Source organism: Cryptomeria japonica, chromosome 7 (genome assembly GCF_030272615.1).
Source record: "Cryptomeria japonica chromosome 7, Sugi_1.0, whole genome shotgun sequence".
Classification (NCBI taxonomy): domain Eukaryota; kingdom Viridiplantae; phylum Streptophyta; class Pinopsida; order Cupressales; family Cupressaceae; genus Cryptomeria; species Cryptomeria japonica.
In genome coordinates this window covers 686186706-686214027 of record NC_081411.1, presented here as the reverse complement: position 1 = coordinate 686214027, position 27322 = coordinate 686186706, and the positions used below count along the sequence as shown (strand labels likewise).

Here is a 27322-nt window from a genome sequence, read left to right as displayed (position 1 = left end):
TCCATTATTGCTTAGGTGTTGAAGTGTGGCAGACTGATGACAGTATCTTTATTTCACAAACCAAGTATGCCTGCAGTTTGCTTGACAAGTTTCGAATGCAGGATTGTAAACCTACTTCCACACCTATGGAGAAAGGACTGAAGTTATGAGCCAAGTCTGATTCACCTGCAGTAGATGAAACCAAATTCAGACAACTAGTAGGCAGCCTCATCTACCTCACTGCCACTAGACCTGACATTTGTTTTGTTGTCAACTACATCTCTCACTTCATGGCGGCCCCAAAAGCTAATCATTGGATTGCAGCGAAGCAAGTGCTGCGATATGTGAAAGGCACTTCAAACTATGGCATTTTGTATCGCAGGTGCAACAATCCAAAGCTGATTGGTTATACTGACTCAGATTTGGCAAGATCAATGGATGACAGAAAATCCAATTCTAGGTACGTATTCAATTTGGGTGCAGGTGTCGTCACTTGGAGCAGCAAGAAGCAACAAGTCGTGGCTCTTTCCTCGACCGAAGCCGAATATCGGGGAACAATCAAGGCCACATGTGAGGCAGTTTGGCTCTGGAGGATGCTCTCTGACATGCAGATGATGCAAGTAGGTCCTTCTCCCTTGTATACTAATAATCAAGGGGTGCTCAAACTAGCCAAAAATCCAGTCTTCCATGAACGTACCAAGCATGTCGAGCTTCATTGTCATTACATCCGCAAGCTAGTAGAAGATGGATTAGTTCAATTGCAGTATGTTCCGACAAAGGATCAGACTGCAGATATTCTCACCAAGTCTCTGAGCCCAGATAAGTTTGTAAAATTCCGGGGGCAACTTGGTGTTTTTGATAGATTGACCATTAAGGGGGGGTGTTAGAATAATATTTCTTTATATTGTTTAATGGTCAATTATATTGTAATTAGTTGGTTTACAACAGTCAGTAGTTAGAGGTAGTTAGAAACTTAAATGTCTACAATAATTTGTAATCCCTTTATATTGTAAACCTTCTTTTTTGCTAATGTAACTGAGAATTACCAGTTCATTTCATGAACATAGCAATGATTTAATGTTGTGTATGCATTGAAGGGGCGGAACTTAGCATTATGTGCACATTGACCTAGGGTTTAAGGCAAATTTTGTCATGTTTCACTTATAAACAAGGGCGGACATTTGAACTATACATGCATTAGAGAGGGCGGAATTTGCAAGTAGTCATGCACAAAGCATCAAGGTCAGACTTTTATTGTGATCATGTATTGATTGGGGGGAGAAGTTTTCATGTAGAACAAGCAATGAAGGACGGACTTCCTCTATGGTTGTGCATAAGTTATCAAGGGCGGATATTAACATAAATCTTGCATAAATAAGCCCATCTCTTGACTTAGGGCCCTTACTTCACCCTCACACAAACCATTTTGCAAATTTCTTCACACTTGACAACATCATACATTTTTGACAATTTTTGCATTTTGACAACTTTACCACTTCGCCCTTAACTCTCAATCTTGACACTAAATTAAGGATTCTAGACCTGAAACACAAATTTCTGACTTGATCTCACCTATTTGACAAGATGTTGCACTTCACCTCATCACGGATTACTCAACGCACCTCTTTCCTGGACTGACAAGATGAAAACCCACCTCACAAGCAAAGGCGAAAGACTACAAAACTACTGCCAGGCTACAACTAAGAAAAAACACTAAGCCCAAAATGAATCATGTAATTAAAAAGGAAAGAAAGCCCACAGGGGACAGAGGGGGTCAAGTTGATCTAGGTAGCATTTTGACATTTTGCGAGGTCAGGGAGCAATGTCCCTTGTGGGGTCAAGAGCAACACACCTTATGTTTCCCCTACCCTATTGCAAACCAGGTCAACAGGCCAAAAGTCCGAATCCATCATTCAGTTTCCAGGTAGGTGGCAGTGATTCTTGAGCCAAGGAACTCAGGTCAAAATGAGCCAAAATTCTCAACAAACTGGCTAAGTCGGTCATTTAGTTTTTGTCCAGGTGACAATCGTTAACAAATCAGGGAGTAGGAAAAAACTTAAGGATTCAATCAGGACATCCATCGAGTGCCAAAATCACAGAATAGGACAAAAGACTTATGTCACTGATGAAAATAGTTCCCTAACCATAAAAAATGGATGTAATGAAATGAAGGCACTCTTAATCACCCTCGAAGTCCACTTTAAAGAGCATAGAGAATGTAGTCAGAAAAAGAGAAAACAACCGTGAGATTTTCCATAGATGAACTGCATCATAATTGCTGCAAAGAAAACACATTTCTCTGTATCTTAAGACTTTTGCCATGAAGTATTCCTTAAAGAAAAAAGTAACTCCAATTTTTCTAGCAGATTCTTCTACAATAGGGTTCAAGAAGTAAACACTTGTGTCTCAGTTGATGCATCATGTATGTATCCATATATTTCTATACAATACTGTTTCTCAATGTTTTCCTTGAACAGCCACATATCAGACAACTACCTTATAGTAAGAGGAATATAACCAATCAACAAGAATTTCTTGTATGCAACATATAACTTGCTCCTCTTCTCAACTACACGAACATACAAGAAACTGAAATTTGTGACCTAATTTATGAGGAAATTTCTGAAATAAAATAATGTAATACTAAACTATAAATTCCAAAATAAAATGTTGAAATTTTGTGAGCAAATTTATGAAATAAACTTGCTCAAATATGTGCCCAAACTCCTGAAACAAGCAGCATTCTGAAAACACTTTACAAAGACTTCAATTTTGTCCGATATCAACTAACTTGCGTGTCTATCTTACAAGCCACAAAATAAACCTCTAAACAGAGGGGAAATATTATGACACCTGAGACTCGGTACTACAGGCTCAACAATCAAATTTCAGACCTGGAAAAGGTGGGAGACAATTACCAATTAAATGAAAAGAATAATTTCTCCTATGGCAGTTCCAGCACCAGCTATAGGAAAAAGATAATGGTTTTGCCAATCTCACAACTACTTCAATTGCAAGACATACTAATCACAAAACTTGAGCATACATCCTACCCACGAACAGAAGGAATTCAGCAAATTCAAGAGGTTGTTTTAAAGATGAGGATAAAGTTATTTGAAAAACCTAGCATGAAAACAATGAAAAAGAGAGATTGTTGTTTATCAGCAATCAAACCAAAATTATTCAATGAACAAAGCTCATGGCTACAAGTAGTCAAAAGCAAAAAAACCTAATTGTGAATTTCTGACCTCTAAAAGTAAGACCTTGCAATCCTTCATAAAAATGTTTGTGCTTGATAGAACTTGGGTAATTCCAGGCAGCATGCTTCTCATTTGTTTCTTGACCACTGAAGAATATAAAAATAAGTCGTTTAGTCCTCCTAAATTTTCAATATAATTTTGACGATCTCACACAACTCCAAGTAGAGAAGCTTCAAAAGACCCATGCACAAGTTATTCCAGCAGGTAGCAATAATTAATGGGCAACAATCCAAAACCACAAGGCAGTGATTGGTGAGATATGGATTTGGTAGAGTTTGCAGCTCTATTGGGGTAGCGTGCCTTATTTACAATTGTCTCCAGTCTAAGACAATACTGATGGCTTTAGATAAGCACTTATATACATGTGATTTTGGGTTCAAATAAACTCACCCCCTCTATTGTAGTATGTCATGCCCCCACCTAAACAGCCACAGCCTTAAATAAACCTGGTCACAGACAATTATATAAATAACAAAACTTAGGCGACAAAATTTAATAAATGATAGGGCCAACTCAAGGTCAGGGCGAAGTGATTAAATGAAGAGGCCGACCAGAATCAAAAAGAATTAAAATGCCAACAATTTATTTAAGAGGCCGACCTGAATTAAAAAGTCAGTGATTTGTTTAAGAGGCCGACTGAGTTTAATTATTGGTTGCTATCATCAAACAGTATTTAAATTAAACAACCGGGCAGTGCTCAAGAGGTGCAACTCTTCTAAGGCAAGGGATCTTATGAAGAGGTGTCATCCCCCACCATTGAAGATATTTAGGGGAGATCAACTCATTTGAGAGGGAATCAACTGAGAATATAAAATCTGAACAGCAAGGTAGAAATTCATTAATAAATAGAAATGGAATGATAAAAAGAGAAGAAAATCAAATGAAAGGAAATAAGCATTTGATGTATAATCAGAAAATAAGACAAGTACAGAATCTGATCTAATAATATCAGCCTGAAATTAGTAAGTTTATGTGTGGAAATGTGATATGAGTACATGAATGCAACATTTATATTGTGCTGAAATATATAGGGGTAATCACATGGGAATAAGATGACATCAGCAATTCAGATCATTAATAAAGGATCAATCAAGAGGATTGTCCATTGAATAAGGAAAGTCTGAAAAGCAACCAGAAATATACATATACATGTATACTTTTAGCAAGTTTCTCAAGAATCATTAAATAAGATTATTCAGGGGATTGATTGCCAATCCATCAAGAATCTTAGGATTAGTAATTATCATTTGATTGTCCTACAAGCAATCATATATGGGATTAGTGCGGAAACATGGTGGCAAGTTGCAGCAGCCAGTTCCTTCAATTAAGTAGCCCACCCCAAGTTGGTTTGCTTGTGGGCCAAGGGGTCGAATTTGAAAAATAAATTGAATGAATGATTCAATAATCGGATAATTACATTGAACGATATACACACATATATATAGAGGTTACAAGACGATGTTCTATAATAAGAACATAATGTTAAAGTAAAAGATTAAAGAGCTAGACGCTAAATTAAGAGTGAAAGCTAAATTAAGCTTAAAAGCTACTTAACTAAAAAGCTAAATGACCATTAAACAAGGAACTAAATATAGGTGACTAAAACATAATTAAATATTCTAATACCCTCCCTTAATGGTCATTCTATCTACTAACTACCCTATAGAAGACACTGCAGGTCTTTTGATCACAAATGAAAAGAACACTCCGCTGCGGTGGAGACCCTCCCTGAATCTGAAAAGTGTTAATGACCAAGAATACCAGAATCCATCCAACCTGACATTGGATAACCAAACTAAAACCTGAAACCATGATTTTGAGGAAAAATCAGCAAACCCTTTTGCAAAAGAGTACCAACTCCAAAACTGACTGCAAGATACCACGGTTGCAAATGTTCGCCCTGCCAGGTGCGACCCAAACTAACTGCAACAAAGCACGATTTTGAGGAAAAAACCGTCAAACCCTGAAATAGGAACCCTCGAAAAGAGAATTTACGATTTTGAGGAGAAAATCGAAAAACCAAGAAATCTGAGGTTACAAATCATCGTTTTTGTGGAAAAAAACTGTAAAACCCAGATAATTAAAATCTTACGCGAATATCGCGGATTGCAGATGAGATAATTTTTAAGGGAAAATTATAAAGCCTGCGAACAATTTTTGAGGAAAAAATCGTGAAAACCCTCCCATGATTTTTTGTGGGAAAAATCAAAAAACCGACAGACAATTTTTCAAGAAAAATTGTCAAAACCTTGGGACCTATAAGACGAGGTCTAGCCTAAATCAATCTGATCAAGGCAACGATATTCAGATATCGTGAACATGCATTGTTTCCAAGTGTTGTGGCAGTTGTTAAACTTTTGACTGCGTTCCAACATGATGTTGGTCAAAGATGCCATCACAAATATGGAGGTTGAACGAGGTCAACCTAGTGAAAGCATGAGACAGAAGCCCTGGAGAAGAATTTTGGCGCGAATTCCAAGGCACGAATTTCGAGGTTTGGAAGAAACCCAAAAATTAAAATTTCTGCAAACTTAAAATAACATAAACGGTGCCCAGAAGACAGCAAAATTCTCGACATCCACAGAATTAGCAAAAATTGGGAACTGTTTTTAAATTCCAAGGTAAATTCGCTGGCACAAAATTCGAGGCACAAAAAACGAGGCACCCAGAAAAATCTAAAGACCAACCCAGAAAAGCTCTCGAAAAACCCACCAAGAATTTGAAATCAAAATGCAGATCCAGCGACTAAAAATTGAGGCATGGAAAATGATGCACCCAGAAAAATCTGACGACGACCTAGTTGAGGTCTCAAAAAATCAACCAAAAATCTGCAACCAGAATAAAATTTCAACTTGAACTGAAGGGTCAAAACCCTAGTCGAAATTGCAGAAACCCTAGGAAAATTTTCAATTTGCAAAAAAACCTCCAGATTGCAGGCCCGAAAATCTCCAGAACTCTAAAAAAAACATGAACTGCTGCCCAGCACAAAGAAATTCGCCCACAAACCAAAAACCCTTGAAACCCTTGAAAAGCCTTAAAAAAAGCAAAATTGTTTTTTATAAAAAAACAATTAAAAAAAATCTGGAAAATATTCCAAAAAGAAGGCCATGAATTTTTATTAAAAAATTCGCCAAACTTTAAAAAATCCCATCGACCCGCTCGGATACCATGAAAAATAAATTGAATGAATGATTCAATAATCAGATAATTACATTGAACGATATACACACGTATATATAGAGGTTACAAGACGATGTTCTATAATTAGAACATAATGTTAAAGTAAAAGATTAAAGAGCTAAACGCTAAATTAAGAGTGAAAGCTAAATTAAGCGTGAAAGCTAAATTAAGCTTAAAACCTAAATAAAGCTTAAAAGCTAATTAACTAAAAAGCTAAATGACCATTAAACAAGGAACTAAATATAGGTGACTAAAACAAAATTAAATATTCTAATAGAATTGACTTGGTGTGCCCACAAAAAAAGACAAATCATATTTTTAAATCTTTTATAAACAAAAATGTGCCAAATACCTAATTTCTCCCATAAGTGATAAAATTATAAAATTGGTGTGCCCTGTTGTGACGTAATCACATTGCCCCATTGCAAATGGGGACCCCCACATTTTGCTTGTTATCTTAGTTCTCTTGGTTAGGTGTCAATATTTAGTCTTTAACCTTTCAGTGAGTGGAGGTTAGCTCATGTTGTTATGTTAAGTCAAGGTCAAGGTTGAGCTTAGGTAATTAAGATTTTTAGCATGCGAGAATGTTGTTAAGTTGCTAAGGTTTCACATGGTCAGTAAGTCTAGTTGAGATCAAATGATCCAATGACCATTGAGAGCTTAATGGGCAAAATTGCCTTGGAGAGCGCATCATTTGACATTTTTTGCAAACCAAGAAAGATGTTGTGCCCTGGGGAGTGAGGTCTCAAGCTTACAAGGTTGCCTTCTAATTATGAGATACATCCAAATAGCAATGAATGAAGGCAATGGACTCATGGAAGTTTGAAGAGAGAAAAATTGACTAGGTCAAAATCTTGCTTAAGTCATGATCTTGATCTTAGCTTAAGATGAAATCAGAGAGGTTGCAGATTAGAACATTGCTCATTGCGTTTATAGCAATGGGCTTCCTTTCAACATTGTTAGATCACCGTATTGGCGGGAGACGGTGAATACCATTTGCAATACACCTCTTGATTATATTAGTCTTGGGTATGAAAAGGTGTGAACTACCTTATTGGCAAAGGAGAAAGCTTCAATAGAGATATCATTGAGAGTGATCAAAGATATATGGTCAAAAACAAGTGTGTCCATCATTTCTAATGGTTGGAAAGATTGCAAAAATAGGTCATTGATCAATGTTACAGCAGTGTCCCCTAAAGAGGCTATTTTTTTGAAGGCAGTGGATTGTGAGGAACAAATAAAAGATGCAAGTTTCATTGCCAATATCCTCATAGAATCCATCGACATGGTGGGGCCTCAAAATTTTGTCACAGTGCTAAAAATTCGTGGGTAAATGGGTCTATATTGGAGGCTACTATAATCACATTTTTTGTACACTATGTGCAATCCACTCACACAATTTAATCTTGCAAAAGATTGGCACACAATTTGACTGGGTCAAACAAGATTAAACGGATGCCGAGGAGATTTAAAAAATTTATTTATTGGCAATTATGGATTTAGGAGTATAATTCTTCTTAAAGTTATACGGTTAAAGTTCAATTTTATAATTTTGATGTTTGAACAATGAACACGTATAGATATAATAAATGTATATGTGTGTGTATGGACGTACCTGTACCCTTGCCCAAGGAAAAAAAATTGTACCCGAATCGGCAACTTAAAGCTTATATGAAGCACTATATGCATTTATGTGAGTCCCATTTGCTCCTGCTCTTTAATAGACTTTCTTGATGTATTTTACCTAAATCAACTTCACTCCACATAATTACAAGTCCCATTTGCTCCACATACTTTCATGATTCTATACACTGACTTTCCTGCTTTCCATATTCTAAATAGAAAGTCTCTTTCTACCACATTCAAGTTTCCATACCTCTCATCACCTCCCCCTTGCTGATCTCCATCTCCCTCACCCTCCTCTGTAGGGATCTTCATTACATGTCACACCACGATATATTATGATGCTTCTAATTCCTCTAATGACTGGGATTTGGATAATTATGAAGTGAACAGGTTCAGAAAATTCAATTCAATCATGAGATCAAAAAAATCAGAACTATGAAATTTTTGAAAAAAAAACAAGAGTAAAATTTCTATAGGAATTGAGAAGTCTGACCCAAATCAGTCAAATCCAGCAAGTCCAAGAAATCCAGATCCAGATGAATTTTGGAACTAGGAGAGAGATTTTAATATTATTCCCTTTGTGCTGCTATAACTACAGCCAAATTTCAGCTTCTTTCTCTATGTCCTCTGGGAGTTTGCCCATCACTCTTTTCTGCATATAGTTCAAAGTTCAAACGATTCACCCTCATGGGTCTTCTCCTATGAATCTTTGTGGACTGCAAAACTATGGAGGAAAGACTATGTTTGACCCTTGTTCATAATTCTTTATTTTTTCCATCGTCCCTTCCACCTGAAGGAAATACTAGTGTCTTTGGAGACATGAGAAACGTATTTTTTATTCTTGGGCAACATGATCTCCTCTCGTTCCCCTAAGGTCCTTTGGCATATTCTCCTTCCAAGAAAAGCCTCTTATGCCAGCATAGACCCATCCTGGGTTTTCCACGTCAATTCTCTTCATGATGCTCTAGCTCAGCCCACTATACTAGTTCCTTCCTCCACAACATCATGTGAATTCTTCCTCCCAATAGATATTTAGACAGCCATTTGAGAACTGTGTACCATTAAACCAGATGATTGTGAGAAATTTCAATTGCAATTTCTCATGTTTCATGTTCTATAGCACATATTTAATTATGTTGTTTGTTCAGTCTTTCTTCTCCTAAACACAACACATAATCCAAAACATTTATAATATAAATTAATTACTTTAATTTCCAATTAGCAAATAGTCAACTCATAAAACATTACCATGCTAATAGAAATATTAATCTTTACAGTGTCTTTGCACAATTTCCATAGTGCCACAACAAGAAGTCATCTTCTATTTTCTATTTTTAACTATGACTTATGCTTATTATTTGCTTATTACTATCCTCTAAAGACTTCAACGCACAGTGTACACAACCATGAAACTTTATGGTTGCCTTCTAAATTTTAAGTCAAAAATTCCAATCCTTCACCCAAAACATTGCCAAAGAGCAAACCAGATCGTGGGTGCACTTTTCGAAAAATCAAATGCAATGTACCTAACTTGTTCTTCTAGGCAATTATAGTAGAAATGAGCTATCATGGATAGTTGTGCATCATAAAGTATGTAATGTAAACAAAATTCATTTCTTACCAACAACAATGGCACCCTAAATCCATATATAATGCTCAATAGGGAAGAACTTCTAAGACATTTGAATTCACCCAAAAAAATATTGCAAGAGTAATTTTCAAAGTAAAAAACTCAATGATCCACAGGGACGCATCTCCCCCGGGGGCCCACGTCTCCAAGATGGGGACGTCTCTAGAACTAGGAGACAAGGTCGTGGAGTCACCCACTGTCCCGCCACCACCCTTGGGGACATAGAGACGTCTCGGCATCTCTCAAGTGGCGGGGAGACATGCAGAAGTCTCTCATCCGAACACTTAAAAAAGCATCTAAATTTTACAAAAAAAATAATTTTGAGCGAATTTTTAGGATTTGAGGGTTAACCTAATTTGACATGAGCCCCACCCATGCCCCCTATGCATTACAAAACCCCTAAAATTATTGATTTCACTCATATTTCTATTTCTGATTTTTTTTACCAGCCGGATGAAGAGGAGAAAAAACTCAGAAAAGAGTGATTGAAGGAGTGAAAAGAGTGAGTGCAAGTGTAAGAGGAGTGAAAAGGAGCAAGAAGAAGAGGAGGAAGAGGATTCTACAACATTTTGAAGAGATTTTTCGAGCACAAGGTAGGTTATTTCTTGTTTTTTGTTTGTTTCATTTTCTGATTTTCAATTTTTTTAATTTTTTTGTTGTTTAAACTCGTTTTTTCTTTGATTCATTTCATAATCAGATTTGATGTTGAATCTTGAGGCAAAATGATGAATGATTTTTGCCCTCAAGATTCAACATCAAATTTTAAATTTTAAATTTTGTTTTCAAAATTGAAATTTGTTAAACTAGGCTGAAACTACATGCTTATTGAATTTATTTTTATTTTTATTTTGTGAAATGCAGTGCCACTATCACAATGAGCTCTCATGACATGACTCATGATGAGACGGAAATCCACTCATAGTGGAAATGATTCAGATTGTGAACTTGAGGCTGAGGGGGGTGACCATGGGCCTAATCCTAGAGCCTAATCTAGTTCCATGGCAAGTGCACCAGCTGGTATAGGTTGCCCTTCCAAGTTATTGGCACAGTATGCTAGAGGTCCTTATGATCCTAAATCTCCTCTCAAACAATTTGCATCAAAAATAGCAAGCACATCAAGGACAGGTGGAGGAACAAGGAAGTGGCAATGCAACATTTTTGGTCTTGCATGGTTTGGCAGCATGACTAGAGTCAATGCTCACTTCCTTTTTTGGAGAGGAAAAGGTGTGGATCCATGTCATTTTTTGGAAGAACCTAAAAACATTAAATACAGAATTAAGATCAACAAGCTTTGGGGCATTCTTGATGATAGTGCAGTTGCAATGCCTACTACTTTATCTGGTAGGGCATAGCCTCGCCGACAAGTGCAACATACTTCTCATGCATTGCAAACGATGTCTAGGCATTCATCCACTTCCACTTCCAGTGCCATGGCCCAATCACGAGAGGTTAAAGGGTCAAGGAAACGCAAGATGCAAAGTAACCCCATAGCTGATTTGTTCAATGTGCAGTTGAAGGATGAGATAGATGATGCCATTGGCAAGTTCTTCTTTGCCAATGGCATTCCATTTCATGTAGCTCAATCTCCTTACAACAAGGAGATGATGTCAATGGTGGCGAAGGAAGGACCATCATATGTGCCACCAGGTGAGACCAAATTGAGGACCACAATCTTGGATAAGAACTATTCCAAGATCAATGTTCTAATGGCAAAGATGAAGGCATGGTGGGTGGCCCCTATATTTAACATAGTTATGGATGGGTGGACGGACATTAGCCATCGTCCACTCATCAACATCGTGGCTACATGTGCAGAGAACCCATACTTTCTCAAAGCAGTTGATTGTACAAGGCATTGCAAAGATGTTGATTTTCAGTTTAAGGTCCTTGGGGAAGCTATTGAGGAGGTTGGGCCACAAAATGTGATCCAAGTAGTGAGGGATGCAGCACATGTGTGCAGAGTTGCAGGGAAACTTATTGAGGCAACCTACAGGCATATTTGGTGGACTCCATGTTGTGTGCATGCCACGAACAATGCACTCAAGAACATGGGGAAGATTGATTGGATTAGAGGAGTGGTCAGCGATGCAAGAGATCTGTAGATGTTTATCTGCAACCACCATACTTCACATGCAATCTTCAAGAACTTCTCAAAGGAGTTCTTGAAACCAATTGAGACCAGATATGCATCCTATTTCATTCTCTTGGAGAGAATGATTGAGTTGCAAGAGGCACTGCAACTCATGGTTATGACAGCAGAGTGGAATAGGTGGGTTGAGGCAAAGGCAGAGCAAGGGAGAAGGGTGAAAGAGATAGTGAAGGGTGATGTGTTTTGGATTGATGCAAAATACATAGTCTCCATCATTGCTCTAGTTTTCCAAGTCATCAAATATGGAGATGGGGATGCACCTAACCTTGGAGAGGTGTATGAGTGCAATGATTCTATGCTTGACCAAATGAGGGCTGCTATGTGAGTGAAGGACCCCACTTTAGCATTCTACAATGAGCACATTCGGCCAATCTTCAGCGCAGATGGGGCAATCTCAACACTCCTTTGCATATGGCTGCCTATGCCTTGAATCCTAAGTGGTACAAGGTTAGGCCTGTTAGAGTTACACCAATTCAAGATGATGAGGTGAAGGCAAGTTTCTTTGGGTCCATCGAGAATATGTATGATGTTAGAGATGCTCGCATAATTCACACTAAGTGGACGAAATTTGCCACTCTTAGGGGTTATTCAGACGCAACAAAGATGGATATAGAAACTATGGCACAAGAGGACCCACTTTTGTGGTGGAATTGTCATGGTCAAAAATCTTTGACTACCACTCTAGCAATTTGTATGTTATCCCAAGTTTCTAGTTCTTTAGTTGCTGAGGAACTGGTCTACATATAGCTTCATCCACTCTCTTAAGAGGAACAGACTTACCTCTAAGAGAGTAAAGAAGCTTGCGGCTGTAAATAGTGATTTGCGTCTCATTGACCGCAAAACACTTGTATACAAAGAGAGTCCAATGGCACAATGGGATGTAGAGCCAAAGGAGCCATCACAGGTTGATGAGGATGTTACCACTTCAGATGGAGGGTCGGTTGGTGTTAGTTTGAGGGATCTTGACAATTCCGGTGATGAGGAGTTTGCGGATTATTAGAGGCCTCCCTTCACTACATTTTGAAATTTTGATATTTGTACTTATGTCTTATTTTGATATCATGCTAGTAATTGTAATGTTATTGCTACCCATTGTAATGATGTAATCATCTTTATGATATCAGATATTCATATTTTCGATATAATATAAATCTCCAATTTAACAATTTCTAATTTTATTTAGCATTCAAGAAATCTTTGTATTTGGTATTTCAAATTTTGCTATTTTATAATTTTACTAATTTTCCATAGTTTCATTTGAAATGTAATTCTTATACATCTTTTCACGAATAGTTTTTCAAATACTATATGTATACCCCCGCCTCCATCCCCCCGTCGTCCCCAGACTTAGGCCCTTTGTCCCCTCATACCCGAAGCCTGTCCCCGAGTCCCCCCGTCTCCCTATCCCCAACGGCTGTTTAACACTGAAAAAACTGGATATGCATATCAATCATCAATTATCACAATAGGTTAAAATTTATAAGGTGGATATGCATATCAATCAACTTTTTATGTCAAACTGCAAGTGCATACACAGATGGTTCACAGCAATTTAAGGTCATTACTGTTTAGATTGACAAATAGAACATCTAGTCTGTAGTTAAAAATCCATTCTCCTCATACAATAACTAGCTTCTTGCAAAGCTCCCCTAAACTGCTCTAATTCTTTGTATCTCTTAAATTTTCTCTCAATCCTACAAGCATGCTAGCAAGAATACAGTGATATAGTAGCTACCTAACTATTTTGGCCACTATATAGATCATATATGATAAAGGTCTGCTCAGTTATTATAAATTACATAAATATCCTTTGACAATTATGACTACAATTAAAATATATTTTCATTCATCAATAAGAACATAATGCATACCTTTGTAACGGGGTCCTTCTTACTGAGCCTGCGCAAATGCTGGGCAACCTCACCATCAACATCCTAAGCATTCAAAGGGTGGAAATTCCATCAGAAAAAGAGGTGCGGTAAACTTTAATCCAACTTTATTATATTACTCAAAAGCAACAAAATCACTTTCCTAAATACCTATGTTTGAAGACAGAAAGCTTTTGAAAACATCATAGGATGTACTATAAGCAAGCTACCTATTTAATATCTTGGTTCTTGCAGTAGTTTTCATATAGCATCTAACCAAGCATTAGAGTAATCACTGGGCTGCAAACCAATTTCTCCAACCATCTGAACAAATATAACCAAATTAACCAGTCTTGTAGGCTGTGCCCATATATATGTGAGCAGATTAGTGAAAATGTGACTGTAGATTGTTCCTATCTAGACTGGACAAAGGACTTTTAACACTTTTTTGTCAGCTGGAACTGCTAATTGGCATAAGCTAACTCTTCTTGCACAGCAAAACGTAACAAATCCATACCAGTGGAAAGGGGCCAATGTACAAAAAGTTAAAAACCTGTGAGCCTCAGAAAAGCCTTCTCCACTAAACTTGATATGGTGATTTATTAAAGAAACACATATACCATATCAAGCCAAGTTCTTGCATGCATATATCCGAACCAATCACCCATCACTATTTTGAAGCATACTAAATTTATTGCTCTATCCAGAATGTAGCATGAAATAAAACGATAACATGTAGCTCCACTTAAATGGTTACTCCTTTTAGCACATTGGTATGGAGGAAAAACATTATTCTGGGAAGATGATTTTTATCCTTCTTTCTGATAACCCAAATTAAAACTCTTGAAGAAGCATGCCAAGCAGGTTATTGTCAATTTTCTGAATTAAAATACAAGTGAATAAATCCTTCCCAGCTTTGAAACTAATCAAGCTTCAAACATGAAAATTCGTAAGCAATTCATCTCATTTCATATTGACAGATTATGACAGATAGACCTTGCTGATTTGGAAGATTGGAAAGCACATATGACTGATATGTTAAAAGAATTCTATGAAATGATCCCAAATTTTAACTGTAATGAACTATTCCCATTTTAAGTTTACTTTTCTCCATTTATGGGTTAGGTGCTGTCAAAGGAGTTTGGGAAACAGCTCATTAGACAAAGCCACCTAGCAGATTCCTTAAAACTAACTGTGATGGTGAGTTGAAGGGCGATCCTGGCTCAGCAGGGGCAAGCAATTTTTTAGGGATGATCAAGGTATTTTGGTGAAAGGAGATTCGTTTTTTCTGGGTGTGTGTTCAAACAATGAGGTGGAATGGTTGATTGTTGTGGAAGGTCTCAACCTAGCTCGAGAGTTAGGTTGTAACAAGCTGATTGTGAAAGGCAACCCTTCAGTTGTTACTCAGAGGTTGACCAAAAGAGATTATCCCAAATGGAAGGTGAAATCATATCTGGATGTAGCTCTTGTTGTTTGTGATAGTTTTGAGGATTTTTTTTATTAAATGCTTCCATGAATGTAACAAAGTGGCAGATTCGCTAGCTAATAATGGTGCTAACCTAGTTCCTTTCTCATGTATGGTGGTTGATCGTGTTGAGGTTTGGGAAGATTTCAAAAAAATAAAAAAATGTTATTTTGGACGAGTCACCATAACTCTTTTTCTTTTGTAGGGATAGGGTGCTTAAGTGAGCAACAACCAACATAGCCAAGTTATGATATCTCCTCCTTATCCTTCTCCAAAAGTGTGCTTCTCACACACAAATTTTCAATAAAATGACTTATATGAGGTGGAGGTTGCCTTGTGCCATTGTTGTTATGTAGCAGATGTCTCGAAGATGTACAATATAGGTGTGTGGGACCTCACTTTAGAGTCAATTCCTCCTTGTCATCGTGCACAGTTGTTATGTATTCACCCTAGGATTTGTCTGCTCCATTTGCTGTTTCCTATTGGTGTTTGTGTGGGACTTTGCACCCATCTGTGGTGGTTTAATCTAGGCCCCACTTCTAATGGCCCATAAGAGGAAAGGTTCAAAAGCCCGTGATGCATTCCTCCACAGCATTGTTCTTGATCATCACTTGAAAACTACTTTTGATTGCTTGGCTCCAAGTTCTTTGAGTTTAGTGGAATGCATTCTAGGACAGATGGAGATAGAGATCCTGACAGTGATGTGCAAAGCTATGTGCAGTTCCTACTAGATAAGTATTCTCTTTCATCATTAGTGGCAAAAGTGCCTTCTTCGACCCACATAGCTCTGCAAGATCCAGCTTCTAGGGGTGATGTTTGTGTGCTAAACAAGGAAGTCTTGGCATATTACTGTAATCTTATGGATTTGAGATCTTTTTCTTTAGACTTACACCCTATTCTGCAGCACCTCTTGGTTACCCATTCAGGTATCATAGAGGTTACTAGTTACTACTGCTCTTACTCTCCAGCTAATGGGATATGGCGGCTAATGGGATATGGCATCCCCCTTTACTCCATTTATTCACAGTGTAAGCTTTCCACAACTAGCTGATTATGGCTCTCTGCCTTCTACATTCAAAAAGAGTTGGGTGGCATTGGTTCCTCAATCAAGTTCCTCCCCTGGAGGCAGTAGTTGATTAGATGGCTGTGCTGTATCAACCCTACCATAGATTTTTACAATGATGCATATCTAGTTGACCCTTCTTCCTTGGGCTGTTTTTGGTTGTTTGTTCTCCTGCCTAGTTTCAGACTCTATTTCAGCCTAGATTTTTGGGTGTTGGACTTGGTTCCCTTTCCCACTAGCATCTAATGTATTTTCTTCAGTCTTTCTATTGGTGAGAACCCCAATAGAATCCCTCCATAAAATATCAAAAAAACACGTTATAGGTTTACTTAGTAGAAACAAGTGATATGTGAGGTGGCTAAGGATTACAAGGTTTGCCATTAAGTTATATGGGTGTGGCACCGTTTATGTCATTATAGGATCCTTTCCTTGTAATTGATTGTACATATAAGAGGCAGATATTTAAATATAACATTAGATAGCCACTAAAACTATTAACCATATATTGTCTCTATAAGTTCAACCATTTAAAGTTAAAAAAACTCATATTATACCCTGCCAACACCATCCTTTGAGGTCCAGTATCAAATCAAAAACATTCATTCACCAATATTATTTTCCTCCTTAACATTTGAGAATTTTGTGTTTTGCATATTCACTAGCATGCAAAACTGGTAAGGAATTTTTAAATTTTAGTGAGATGTTTTATAACCTTGCAGGTTCAAGTTTATACGTGCAGGCATTTCTCAAGAGAAAGTTTACCCCCAGCAAAAATAAACATCATGTTTAAGAGCATGGCCTTAAAGCCTGGTGGCAAGGGAGATTGGCAAATTGTATTGTAAAAGGTCTCACAACAACGTATAGAAACTTACTGGAGCGACTGGATGGACTAATGGTAAACACAATTCATTTACAAAACAATTCATTTGCACTGTGGTTAGTTAGTGACAAAGCAAAATGTTAGCAGTCTTTAAGTCTGGCACAAACATAACAAAAGTTCAGTACCTAATTTATATTTTTTGGAGGAAATTTTGACATTTAGGGTTTTTATCAGGAATTCAATAAAACATAACTAATCAGATTTCCAAATTGCTAAAGGTACTGCACTAAAGCATCATATAAGAAGAAAGCTGAAACAACAAAATTAATGCAGAAAATGCTTACCAGCAGAGTATTTGACTCCTTGGTTAAGGTTGTATCAATACGAGAACTTCCAACATAACCTCCAAACCCGACACTCGCGGCCCCGGACTGTAGGAGAGAAGCAGCAAAGCTGAAGAGTTAAAACAAAGCTTGTTAGGCTCATAGTTACTTTCCTTTATTCATCAATTCAGTTAATAACATGTGCCCACTCTTTTTCTATGCTGAATGGCATGGGTACACCATTTGTAAATCTGGAAAAGCATTGCGAATATGTTGGTCTATTTAAGTCAAATGTGATCTAGAGTAAGGCCACTTTACACTGCCTACAACTACAGCATTGTTTAAAACTTAAATCATTTTAAAGGTCACTAAATTCTGATCACTAATATGATATAGAGAACATTATGGTTTGCCTACTGCTTATCATAGAATTAGTTTAAAGTTCAAACTAACCAATTTAAAAGTCAATTGATTCTGATCATTAATCTCTCATAGAACATTCTGGTGTACCTGCTGCTTATGATAGATTTCTGATAGGCATTGATGTCAAGTAAGCCTAACAGGTAGTTTGTACTGCTAGAAGAATCAGCTAAAGTTCCATTCACAGTATTCATTAAATCAAGAAAATCTAGTATATTTTGCTTCAGTCAGTCAAAAAATTCTTTTAAGATGGTCTGAACAAAATCTAATCAGAACCTGTGTCCTTTTGTCTTGAATAAGCAGCTGATATACTAGAAATTACTAGCAATTATCATATAAATTATTAGTCAAACTGAAACTTAATATAAATTACCTGGAGATCATGACGAAAGGAACCTAAATGAGTAGTTAAATTTTAGAGATGGGTTTGCTGGTGCACATGTTTATCAGGAGTCAAGACTCTGTCTGGGCCAAGGGAAACCATGGCTTTCATAAAGACCAATAAGGCCCCAGTGATCATCAAACCTTCCCAAGAAAGTCTCCCCTTTCTATGTTCTTCTTGGAAGTAGCAGATTTCTGCTTTTGTTCCAATATCAACAAACTAGTTGCTATGTAGCCTATTTTAGCCCTTTCATAAATATCCTTCTTTCTAGTCTTTAAAAGGAGCTGTTCAATTGATAATTTCTCGGCAGTTTTCAGTACATAGATTTCTAAAAAGTTCAGGTTTCATTTTTGACACAATTTCAAATTTTACAGCTTCAATTTATATTTTCCAATAGTTACAGTTTTCGATTTTTTGTTGAGATTTCTCTAAAATTTACTACAGTCAACTCAGGTATAACTAGATTTATAAAAGTGATATTAAATCACTTCTCAACATAATTGGTGGTCAGGCAATGGATTCAATTTTACACATTCATGGTAGCAGATATTCCATAAATAAGGCAATATTAGGGCCCTTGGATGGGAAAAGAGACACTATGAAAGAAATGAACCATGATTTGCAGAAAGCATATATCTAATGTTGTTATCCCCATCATTGTAAGTATCCTAAAGGACACTTGGCCAAGTCCATTAGAGCCTCACTGACTGCATGCATGTTAGAAAGATATGTGATGATTTTGCGAAGGCAGTTATACAACAGTTAGCCTGTGCTTGACTTTATTCAACCAGCACACATACACATTCCTATAAACCTATTTAATAAATGTTACGAGTGTGCATTTATTTTAGCAGTAATCATCACATTCTTCATGATGTCGATTGGTATCAAAGCCAACTTCAGCCACTTTTGACATTTTTAATGTCTTTTCTGAAATTTTCTCATCTTTCATTTCTGCCTTCCATTTTAGTACCAGCCATTCCCAACCAGGGCCAATTTCTTGAGTTTTAAGTAAGGATTTTCATCCTTCTGGTCGCCTATCTCTGCACTTTCACTCTCCAGCCAGGTGCCTCTGATTGCTAGTGTAACTGCCACAATTCCAATTTCTGCTACAGATTGCCCTCTTTCTTTAGACAGTAGTTTTTTCTTACTGGCATCAATTTTTTCAACACGCTTGGGTTCTCCTTCCTAATAACCACTTATACAAAATTTCTGATGCCCACATGGGTTTCTGCTGTTTGTAAACATTTTAGCCATTCTGACAACTTCAGCTTGGGGTCTTTGATTTGGCCACCGTGGAGTATTCGTCTCACACATGTGCAAGTGTCTTTATCTAAATTTTGAGGCATTTTGTGGTCACTTGCATTATCCTGTGATATCAACCTGCATGGGAACAGCTTCTGATTCACGAACTTCATGCCTCACCCATATCCACCAGCTTGGCTCCAAAAGTTTGATGATGTGGTGTTAATTTCCTCTTATTTCTGGGAGGTGCGTCTCCTACCCCCAGAAATACGTCTCAAAGACAGGCACACCTTTGCGCTGCCAAAGACGCTGCTGGATACATTTCTTTTCCCAGGAGACGGTCCACCGAAGTCTCCCGCACAAACCCAACGTGAACTATCATCCGTCGCAGAAAGCCATCGATAACGTAGGAAAGCCAAACATGCCGCCAGAGAAGCCATTAAAGCCCGCATGAGCAGAGCAGGTCAGAGTATGAGCAGACCAGGTTCATCTTCTCAGGTTCATGGCTCAATTTTCTATCAAGGATCTCAGGTTTCTACTCTAAATTTATACACTATATTGAAACCTAAACCTGTTTACAAGCTTCTGATGTATTTCAGGCTTTATCTCTTCTTCATATGGCCTGTTATAAACAATATTACAACCTCCATTTTCATATCAGCACACTAAAACTTATATTTTGGGGGCAATTTGTAAATATTTTGTATTCTATTCACTATTAACTTACATGAAATTTCATCCAGATGCTTTTTTCTTGTCCATAGTTACTATGTAATGTCCCCTATTGGTGTATACCTGATTTTTGCCCAAAAGTAACAATTCCAATTTCCAACAATACAATTTGTTAACAAATAGTATTCTCTATATAAATCATATAATAGTTATTTCACTTAAAGGTAAATAAACAATTAACATTAATAAAATGATAAACAACATCACTTATTTGGATCCATTCTATAGTTTCACTTCCAACAACCAACCATGTTAGGGATTATAGGTGAAAGCATGATAGGTTGCCTGGAAACTGTTTGCCACAACTAAGCCCAAGGGCACAAAACATCCAACCAAGACAATTCAATCCCTTGGCCCACAAGTGGCAGGACCTCCAGTCCATCCAACTTGGGGTGGTCTACTTACATTGTGAAAACTGGTCTACTGCCTCTCCCTAACATGTTTCCTTACTAATCTCATGTATGATTGCTTGTAGGATGATAAATTGATTAATTTATTAACTCTAAGAATTTAGATAGATTGATAATTCAAATTAATAAATAAATCAAATATTCATAAAAGACATAATAGACAACAGACTTAACCACATTTTCATACCAAATCCTTTTGCTTAAATCAAATGGCTGCTTTCCCTGAATGCAGATTATATATATAAATTCTGATCTGACTCCACTTGATCAATATAATAATCAGAATTAGACTTCTTATTCCAAATCAAATACTTATTCAATTTCCATTCCTTGACACCTTCTTGGATTGAATTGCACTTCCCTTTTATATCTCTCATTTAGAGAGAGAGAGAGAGACATACCTCTTCATAACACCCTTCCCCTTGGCAAGGGTCACCCTTTCAAAGTGAGGTGCTGCTCCAATGATTTTATTTTATATTAATTCCATTAATATTTCATTTGGGAATCTCTTTTCCCATAGGCTCCTTAGCCGACTCCTTTATGAAACATTTTCCTTCCTTTATTCTGTTGAATAATGCACTCAAAGACTTTATTCCGTTCAATAATGCAGTCAAAGATATTAGCAAGTTCCAGTGGACTTCAGATTTCAGAGAAAAGGGCAGAAAAGTACATATGTTCATATGTAACCATCCCCACACACAAGCCGTTTATTGAAAATTTGCCAAGGTGGAACTTCTGAAACTTGTTGATACATGGTTTTCATCTTATTTTATTCTTGTTGACAATCTAAAAGAGATTTGTGTTCCACAGTAATTAGTGATGCATGGGCCGCTTGGAAACAATATACATCAAATACTGTAGTTGAGGTGAGAGGTATGGTCCTTAATGACCGTTTTTGGGCTGATGTTAAATTTGTTGTGGACTTCAGTAAGCCAAATATGTGAGGTGATTAAATTTGCAGACACAAACAAGCCACGTTTGGGAGAAATTTATGAAGAAATCGATTCCATGTGTGAAAGAGTCAACATATGCAAAAGATCTTTCTTTATATCCTTTGATAAAAGAAAAATTACATAGAAAATGGAACAAACTTAACACACCCCTTCATTGTGCTGCCTATGTCTTAAATCCTAAATGGTATAATACACAAGAGACCAATAAGAGGGCTCTATATGATGATAGAGAGGTAATTAAGGGATTTTGAGCTGCAACAAAAAAAGATTTATGGTCGAGGTGAGGATGCTTCAATTATGAGTAGTCAGTGACACAATTGACAGCGCTATGTTGGATTCCTGAATTTGTAATCTAATGGTGTAACTTCAAGATGTGACAAAGCTTCACAAACAATGCATTCTTTGCTTTGCAGTCTCAAGGCATACTTCAAAATGCAGCCAAGATTCAAAAGCAATGCATTATGATTGTTAAAGTGCATATGAATGATCAGGCATTCACCTAATAGCAGTTTTGTACCTATCATCTGCCCACAACAAAGCAGCCAGCCAGTACCACTTGGGTGGACTCCAAAGAGACTACCTAAGAGGGCTTGTATCCTCTTGGGTAGAAAGAAGCATTTTTAGTATTTAGGCTCCATGTTCAACAAGCATCTAGACACTTCGTCCAACAATACATCCGATCAATTTGATCACTTTTCGATCAAGATGGAAGTAATAGATGCTAATTAATTCCTTCTCATTAATTTTATCTCATGGTTGTTTTCTCATCATTCTAATGGGTTAGAATTATTTACATCAATTCCTTACACCATGCTTTCCATCTTTGCCTGGAGGTGCAAGAAAAGGAGCGAAAGGGACCTCACTGAGTAAATCAATTAAGGCTTCAGCTACTCAATCTGGCAACAACCAGTAGTGTGCACTGGACATCAAATGGAGTAACATCGTGCCCTTATAACCAAGAAGGTGAAGCACCTTCTAATTGAGCAAATGCCCTTTTGATACACAACTTATTCTCATGGTCAACGTTTATTCTGACAACGTTTATTCTGACAACAATAAAAAAGTTTCTTTCAGTCATAACTATCAAGTCAGGGACAGACACCTGTCCTCAATAATATCAGCCAAAAAAGCCTGATCTCTCACAAGTTGGCAGATAGTCTTCAATTGCTACAACACCTCCACACCCATATAAGTTGGGATGATTCAATGTGGAAAAATCCAAACTTGTTCCTTGCAAGTTTTAAATTAAATTTGCCATCAGGCCATTCTAGGACACTATTATTTACGACATAACTCAAATTAACTGTCATAATCTAATAGTTAGAGCACCTAATCAAGTCCTTTCTTTCATGACAAGCATAGTAAGTCTATAGATTCCATTCTTATGTTAGTATTTTTCTCTTGTCAATACCAGTTAAACAAGTCAACTTACATGAGGCGGATAAGTCAACTTGTATCAATAAGATAAGACAAAAAATCTTGGCATGCTCCGAGCTGAAGATAACAAATCTTGTGGATGTGTACTGTGATGTTTTTGTGGGACTAAAACGAATCCTTTCTTTGAAGCCCATGCAACATCTATAGAGCCTTTGCTAGTTCTCAACTGCCCAATTAGCAACCTTACAACACTCATCCATTGATAGTGTATAGATAGAATGGCAGATCAAGCAGTTGCTTGATAGGACAGGATCTGTCAAACACTTCTCCACGGAGATGCAGGATACAGCACCCCCACTCCCATGATACGGTAACCACCTTTCCAAAAGAAGATATTAAGAGCAATGGCAGTTCATCTTTGTGGGAGTCATCCACTATAATCAAAGTAGAGGAAACTTTGACCAAACCCAATCACCTCAATAATGGAAATATGCAATCAATATGTTAATGGGTTAGCCGATCTACTCAGAGCTAGATCCTTACATATTTATCAAAACTAACATTGGTATTAGCTTGGCACAAATTAATAAATTCCCTGAACTGCAGCCCAATGCTTGGGATATATTAGCCTTTCAATTTGAGGAAGCCAAATTCAGACCCTGCAATTCTTATGCCAGAACAAGAATTATTTGCAATCAGTTCTGAAAACTCAGCATGACATACAGGAATGTACCTGATGTGCTGGAGCTCTGAAATGCTAATTGAGAGGATGATAAAGAAATCATTGCTAAAATGAAAGGAAGGGGATAATGGAAAGAGACAGAATACACACAGACTAAGCTATGTGTACAGAACAAACACAGGATGAACATAAGGTGATATATCTTGTTCAAATGAAATTCCAGAGCCCATGAAGCTCTTATGGAGAATGAAGGATTCACTGCTTCTTCTAATTCAAAAACCAATCTAACTCCAGGGAGCACCTCTGTGGCTCTTACTAAGGCCAAAATTGGTCCAATTTATTACTTACCCAGTCTTTTCTTCAGATTTTATGGAACAATTCTTTTTGGGAGTGAGAATTCTAAGGCCCAGAGTGCCTCAAATTATACCAAACACTTCTTCATCATAGCAAACAACTTCTTATGAGAAGCCCACATGGAATAAAGAACTGAATACAGAGAGGCAAATGCCTGAGAACCTAAATATGGAACTCAGGGGAGATCCTAGATTGGAAATGAAATTTATTGAAAAAAAGGGAAAAATGTCACGATGAAGATAGGCATCAAGGGAGGGCAGCCAATTATTGCTACTACAGAAGAAGATAGGGATGATACTCATGGAGGGCAGAAGCAAAATGTAGAACTTGGATCAGATATGAGAGTCCTGAGTGACTAAGTAAAAGAAACCTTTGATGAACAAAAAAGGGGATTGCTGCACTAAAGAAACAATTTCAAGAGGCTCAAAATCAATTAGTAGAGGCACAGAAGCAAGGCATGGCTTTCCCTGTGTCCCTTATTGCTAATGTAGAAAAAAGGTTACAAAGAGTGTATTCAATGCTGGTGATTTTGTATGGCATGTCAAAACAAAATTCTAAGGTGACTATCAATTTCAGTCTTAAGTTTTAACTACGAAATGCTCTACACTAAAAAGAAAAGGTAAATTTCATTGCTTAGGTTAAAGCCACCACCAAAGTGAAACTTGCTGCACTCTCAAATGTATAAATAGGAGTAGTCAGTTTGACTGCTTGTAATGTATAATGTCTCCATTTTGGAGAAGAATTGATTAATTAAATTAAGTTGTCCAGATTATTGATTTTTTTTTATGGATAGTTTGATTAATTATTTTAATTAATAATATTAAGTTAATTATTTATAAAGTTGTCAAATAAATTAAAAATTAAAAAATGACTTTATATTTAATTAATTGAATAAAGTGACTTAATTTAAAATAATATCATAAAGTCACTTAAGTCTAAAAGCTTCTGGATGATAGGTTAGAAAAGTATAAAAGGAGGTTTAGCTCAGCTTCGTGGCATCCAGGATTTGATATTTGAATTTGTTAAGTTTGTGGAGCCTAGGGTTTCTGCAGATTGTTGGTCATTGGGAACAATACCTCCCTTTGATTCGCATAACTGAGGGGGTGAGAGATCCTCCGAGGGGTTGCTTGGGGAGTGAAGGACATCTCAGTCTTTCACATTGGAGCTCATCAAGTTGCAGCATTATCCATGATGAATAATCTGAAGACACATTCAGATTCGTAGAGTTTTGAAGACTATTTGATTACAGCATTGTGGAGGAAAACAAATGATTTTTGTAGGAGCATTTGGAGAGATTTGTGGTGTTTGCAGGTGTATTTCAGTACTGAGACAAAATCGCATCAGACCCTTATCTACCACGACTTTGTTAATGACCTTTGGTTTATGCATTGAACTATCCATTTGATGGCAGCGCTATGATTGGAGACATAATGCGATTCCATTAGGAGCAGATTGAAGGTGATTTCGAGAAGATTGGAAGGAATTTTCAGACATAAATCAGGTCTGTTATGGGGGTCGAACAGACCTACTAAACCTCAGATTTTCATTCATATCTCTTGATTCAAGAGGCAGATTTTTGTGGGTATTGCTGCTTTGGATTTATTTTTCCGTGACAATCATTTTCATTACATATTTGGCACTGAGGACTGCTGGAATTATTTTATATTTCATCTGCATCAGCAACAGGGGCGATTTTGCAGAACTACTCAATTTGGGCAATTGGTAAAGGTATATCAACTCGGACACTGTTGCTTCTTCGTCCACCAAACAAGGCGATTCATAATCAGGTTCTATTTGGGCATCATTTCTTTGTAATTGCATGTTATATGCTGATCAACATGGCTGTCCATTGTCCTCAGAAAATTCTGAGTATAAGATAACAAGTGTCTAGCCATTGGTGAAGGTGTTTTGTATGAGTTATTTGATTATCATCTATTGAAATAAAGAAGAAGTTAGGTTGCATTCAGAGTCATGATAATCTGAGGCTTCATGCAAACTGTTTGATGAATTGACAGCAAACTGTAGGTGTATAATTGTGTGTCTAAATTGGCATTGAATTCTATAATTTAGTAGCATATGCATCCTTGATAATTTTCTTATCAATTAGAAGCCATTTATAGTTGATCTTTCATGAGAAATATGTGTTTGATGACCTCCATACCAATCTGAAACTTCTGAGACAACCACATCAGTATAACACGCAAGTTATCCTGCAGTCCAGAAACCGCATAACAAGCAGGTTATACAGACTGAGTCTTAGATCAGCGGGTTGTCAGCTATTTGTTTGACGATATTCCTTGCCTATACAGTCATTTATGAGCAGGGGATATTACATAATGTCCCCTTGTTGAAATAGGATTATAAATAATAATAATAATAATAATAATAAATTAACATATAAAAGAATAAAAATAAAATTTAATATAATTAAAATTTAGTCAAGTTTAATGAATGGTCAAAAGGACTGAAATGAAAAGTTGTGTCTCCCTCAAACATGAGATATAAAAGGGAGAGAAGAGAACTTCATTTGGGGAGAAAAGGTATGAAGGAAGAAAGGAGGGAGCAAAGGAATTAAGGAAGCATTAACGGGAAGAAAATAAGGAAGTAGCTCTTTCAAAGGGGCAGCAATGATGAAGGGTTGTGACCCTTTCAAAAGGTGGTAATTGTGAAAGGTTGTGAAGAGGTGTGACTCTCCCTCACATTGGAGGATATAAAGAGGAGAAGTTTTCATTTAAGAAGGAATGATCCATGGAATAGAACAAAATATATGAAGCATCAAAAGCAGATTTCGGAGCAGACCTAAATCAGAATTATAAGAAAATCTAGAAGAATGATATGAACATTTATCAAAGAAATCAGAACACAAATACAAATCTGCAAACAATAATCAAGCAGGCATTGAAGGAAAAGAGAATAGGCAACAGATCAGATTGATATAAACAGCAGACCTGTGCATTTACGAGGTGCTTGGGCAAAAATATAGGAATATCCCATTAGGGGACATTACACTGCTAGAGGTATAAAATCTGAAATAGATCAAACACAACTGGCAACGGATATGAATTTGCAGTCCTTAAGGAAATATATGGACAACATGAATTTGCTAATAACTGAAGTAGATTTCACACAGGTTACAGATGCACAGCAGAAATTGCTCTTTCAAGCTGAGTTTGATTATTTTGCACTAGTTTAAATGATCTAATTTTCTAATGAGGAGAAAAAAGTAAGCAGAACTTCAGCTGCAGTGGAGGATTTCATTATTATTACTGCTCAGAGAATGGAAAGAATCGCTGTATTGTCAGAATTGGTAGCTGTAGATATCCAGGAGATTAAAGATAGCTTGAAAGAAGTTTGAAAGAAAATGTAGGGAAACTCGATAATCAATCAAACATAGATTGATCTGG

General features: G+C 37.0%; 1 protein-coding gene across 2 annotated transcripts in view; it reads right to left on the bottom strand.

Annotated features, from left to right (window-relative positions):
- LOC131078497 (E3 ubiquitin-protein ligase listerin) overlaps positions 1 to 27322 on the bottom strand; it is a 101168-nt gene that overhangs the window by 59597 nt on the left and 14249 nt on the right. For both annotated transcript variants that reach the window (XM_058016219.2, XM_058016220.2), the window contains exons 2-3: positions 17385 to 17493; positions 13696 to 13758 (exon numbers count right to left, since the gene is read on the bottom strand). In XM_058016219.2, the coding sequence (XP_057872202.2) occupies positions 13696 to 13758; positions 17385 to 17493 (172 nt within the window). The remainder of the gene's footprint in view (positions 1 to 13695; positions 13759 to 17384; positions 17494 to 27322) is intronic.